This window comes from Thamnophis elegans, chromosome 5, assembly GCF_009769535.1.
Source record: "Thamnophis elegans isolate rThaEle1 chromosome 5, rThaEle1.pri, whole genome shotgun sequence".
In the NCBI taxonomy this organism is placed as follows: Eukaryota; Metazoa; Chordata; class Lepidosauria; order Squamata; family Colubridae; genus Thamnophis; species Thamnophis elegans.
In genome coordinates, this window is record NC_045545.1 from 46,662,435 (window position 1) to 46,667,122 (window position 4,688).

General features: G+C 37.6%; 1 protein-coding gene across 1 annotated transcript in view; it reads left to right on the forward strand.

Moving 5' to 3' along the window:
• Window positions 1-4,688, forward strand: part of LOC116509019 (F-actin-monooxygenase MICAL1-like) — a 53,460-nt gene that overhangs the window by 44,936 nt on the left and 3,836 nt on the right. Inside the window, 4 exon segments of the mRNA XM_032217897.1 lie at window positions 579-680; window positions 1,634-1,727; window positions 1,875-1,974; window positions 3,167-3,240. Coding sequence (XP_032073788.1) covers window positions 579-680; window positions 1,634-1,727; window positions 1,875-1,974; window positions 3,167-3,240 — 370 coding nt within the window.

The window sequence follows — 4,688 nt, forward strand, 5'->3', positions numbered from 1 at the left end:
ACCAGGAAATCTCAAATCATGGTTTACAATTTGGGTTGTGAGCAACTTTTTGAAAAGCTGATTTTTGTGCAGGCAAAGCAAGTGGCATTGTTCCTATTAGCCAGCAATTTCTGGCCTGCTGTGTAGTGTATCTGTGGGTTTTTTTTAGTATTAGTGAAGTTCACTATATTTATTCATCTTTTTCAATTTTCGGTCTTTCAAAATAGGAAAAATTTTATGAGTGGGTTAGGAATAAAATAAGTTTTAATCACAAAAGCATGATGTGTTGCATCATCATATCAGTACATTTATTTCTTGTTCAAGTCTTATTTGTGGGACTAACAGGCATTGCATCTATTCATTCATCACTGGGAGGGAGGTTGGGAACTCTACTTCAGCGTTCCCCAGGCATCTTGATTTTGGGGGAAGCATGTTCCATAAAGAATATTTTATATTTGGGATGCAGGAGTCCAGTTGATTTTAGCAGCCATGTAAGCAGCAATGCCTAGTCTGAGTCAATCACTACAGATGGACAGTAGCTTTTAAGTCTTCCCCCATGACCTTCTCTTGTTTTTACCTGTGCATGTTGTGGTTTGCAGCATTTCCTCAGCTTAACTGAAGAAACTCAGTATCCAACTTGGAAGAAGACATTGTTGCGACGATCCAAAGAGGCCGAAATGAAGAGGTTTTGTAAAGCTCAGGTGATTTTCTTTGTCAAGAATGTATTCAAATAAAGAAATAGATTATAAAAAAATAGAGACGTCCAGGCACCATGCTCTCTGCAGCTATCAAGAATACTACGTGCAATACTGCAAAAGGGTGTAGCAGCGTCTACCACAAGTGTGATACCCATTACCTTGGAAGCAACCTTGTTTGGCTGCTTTGTTTCCATGTCATTAGAACTATGCCTGGGGAGGTGGGAAAGGAAGAAGGGGCATGGCTGGAATATAAAACCTCTCTTATGAGCATAACAATGGTACTTAAGACAAATACTACTCCATACGGCTTTATAGTGCTCTCTGGGTGTCTTACAGTCAGCATATTGCCTCCCATAATATGGGTCCTCATTTTACCAACCTCAGAAAGATGGAACCTTGAGCTGTTGAGGATTGAACTCCTGGCAGTCAGCAGAATTAGCCTGCAATACTGCTTTCTAACCACTGTGCCGCCATGGCTCTTGTAATAAGTATAATAAGGAAAATATGAATGAATGTGATATTTGAATGTGATAATCCCAGAGACCTATATCTGTGTTTGGAAACATATAGGGATGCTTCTGTATTATCTAGCTTTTTGTGCTGATTTTGCAAAAATTCTTCTGTGACATCATTAATGTCTTAGCCTTGAAGCTACCTAGTCCTAGTAAAAACTTAAATGTGATGTTATCACTTAAAGGCAGTGGTGGGATTCACCCAGTTCACACCACCTCGGGAGAACTGGTTGTTAAGTTTCTGAGTAGTTTGGTGAACTGGTTGTTGGAAGAGATCATTAGGGCAGAGAACCGGTTGTTAAATTATTTGAATCCCACCACTGCTTAAAGGGTTCCTTTTCCTAAAATCCCCTTTCCTGCTGTAGAATCTGGTTACAGGTCCCACTTCTTGCATTTCAAAACCTTTCTTTTAATCAATGTTTATTTTGACCAACATTTTTGCAGGCCATCCAGAGGCGGTTAGAAGAGATTGAAGTGACTTTTCGGGAGCTTGAGAAGCAGGGCATAAAGGTGGAACAATCTCTGCGAGAAGAGGCAGGTAAGAATCTGAAGCTTCCTTGACTAGGAATGGTGTTTGGAGATGGCCACATATGAAAAACAGGTGCCACAAAGTGGTCTAATGGTTCTTCTTTAAGCTAATGTGTTAGATTCAACTTCTCACATCTCCCTTCATCATATTCTTTAGGAACAGAGTCCGAACTGAAGAAACAGTGGATGAATCAGTTGCTCACGTTGATCCAAAAGAAGAACAGCCTGATGTCTGAAGAGTCTGACCTCATGATTGAGTAAGGAACTCTGCAAATTATGTCAGTTAAGATGAATAACTCATTTTGACCATAGAAAATCGATCCAGCACTGCTCTTTCATTTGCCATAGGAATTATAAGGGAGACCACAAGCCATTTGTGGTTTCTCCTCTCAGTAACATAACTTTCAATCAAGCAAGTGGGCCAGCTTCTCAACATATAAAAAGCGATTAGGATGACTCCTTGTTAGCATAAAATGTATAAACACCCCAGTTGTGTCCCAGAATAGTGTTAGAAATGTAATTTCCCACTCCAAAAAGGTAATCTGACATGGAATATAAATAAAAGCATTCTGCCCAAAAGAGAAAAAATATAATTGACATCAGCTCATTGTCCTTTATTATTTGTGTTACCTTTTACCTAGTTCCAAACAGCCTTCATAATGTTTTGCATTAATCGCTCTTATAATATTTTATAATACTGTTTCTTCTAACATTGTGAAGCAATCCAGTATCATTTTGGAGTTGGGTGACCCACAAATGTCATAAATAATAAATACCAGAACTAATGCAACTTATGATTAGAAATTATGACAATCAGAATCAAAAACAGGAAATAGCTTTTCATTCTATTAACTCAAAGCAAAATGAAAAAAAAAAGAAAGAGAAAAGCTGCACTATAATAGCACTCAAAGGCTACCACCTGTAATTCAAAGAATGAATTCAAGTAAGTTCTATCATTTGTAATGGTGACGAGATTTGCATACCATGCTAATTCATAAATGGTAACTTCAAAACCACAGTGGCTGAATATTAAGCCCAGATTTAACAACTATATGTTGGCAAGATATAACAACTACATAATGAGTTATTGCAAGATGACTCAATCACAGAATGAGACTTAGTCTAAAATGAAAATTCTGAGCATGAATCCCTGGAAACTCGTGGACAGGCGATCTATCCTAGAGGATCCCTTAGGGTGAAAGATCTGCAAGAAGAATATAAAATAAATATTCCACTAGTAAAATGACCAGTGGTTAGAGAAAAATAACTTGAAAATACTGATAATCTTGCTAGGATAATTCTGTTTGCAAGGCAAATGTGCCTCAGGTATACTGATATCATCTACTGCATGTTCTTCCTCATTTAGTATGGAGTTTTTGAGAAGGGAATTCCTTACGTTATCAGGAACTTTTTCTTAATTGTAGATAGTAACAATGACAATTTTTTTAGTGTGCAAGAGCTGAAGCTGGAAGAGCAGCAGGGGCAGCTGGATCAAGAGCTACGGCGCTACTATAATCTGGAAGGTAAGAAAGAACATACCGTATTTTTGGAGTATAAGACACACCGAGATTTTGAAGACTCAAATTAAAAAAATGTTTTTGCACTCTGCAGACCTCCCAAAAATGGTCCTTTTTTTGCAAAAATGGGCCCGTTCCCCCTCCCTAAAGAAACAGCATGCATAGCATTTAGGAGGCTAGTGGAGTGCTCCTGGGGGCTGCGGGGGGGGCAAAATTAAACAATAAATTTTCTGCTCATTTCTGCCCTCCTCAGCCCCCCAGGAGCACTCTGCAAGCCTAAAACTATGCACAGCCAGTTTGATGAAAGGGGTGCGGTTTTGGGAGGTAAAAAAATGCTGTATTCAATATATAAGACACACCCAGTTTTTCACCCTCTTTTTTGAGGGAAAAAGGTGTGTCTTATACTCTGAAAAATATGGTAATAGGTTGATATGGGAAAAGAGGAGGAGGAAGGTGTGTTGGGTATGTTCTCCACCTTGGTTATCTAAAAAATAATAAAGGCAGGATACAAATGAATAAATAAAGAGCTGCCCAAGCTCATGATGAGAGGAACAATAATCATTTTTGCCTGAAAATACCTGCTATTTAATCAGCTCAATTAATTTATACTCAGAATTGTTTTTGAATGGTTTTAGATAACCAAGAAATTTACTAATGTAGCAGCCCTGCTGTGATTGAGAAAAGCCAGGAATCTGGTGGTCACAAGTCACACAGCCCTGAAAGACTCAACATTGTGAAATGTCCATTGGGTAACAAATAAAAAGTTGAAAGAAAAGGTTTGTCTGTCAAGAGAAGTTTCCCATTTGCCTCTGTGGACAAATATTCCCCTTTTTTCCCAAGTTTAGCTTTGACAACATATTTATTATGGTCATTTGCAGTCTGGTATTCTCAGAATAGGAAATGTAAACAAAAGAAAGGTTTACCTTCTGGTCTTAATTTTTTTTCTTTTTAAATAATAAAGGAATTTGGTTGAGAATAGTCAGTAGCCCATTCAGCAAGAGCTAAAAACATCATGCATTCATTCCTTGACTATAAATGCTTAATAAAATGAAATGAAAATGAAATGAATTTAAAAAAAAAGCATTTAGGTATGTTTGCTCTGTGTGCATGGAGTGATGTCACATTGGGGCAGAAAAACTAGGAAAGTTTATGTTCATTCATTCATTCATTCGGGTTATAAAAGTATAATTCTTGGAATCCTATTCCTGATGAAGTTTTAACTCCTGGGTTTCCCCGTGATATATTTTCCCTTTGACAAAATAGTAGATAAAGGATAGGGAACTTGCAGGTCTTTGGATGTTGCCTCTTTCAAAAATGGTTAGAGTCAGCATAACCAAAGAGGTTTGGAGATGTAATCCAGATATTTGCAGTTCCACCAGTCCTTTTTCTCTTTTATTATGTAATTGAATATTATGATGGTTCCTTATTCTGAGCATGTGATTTTTATTTTAAAG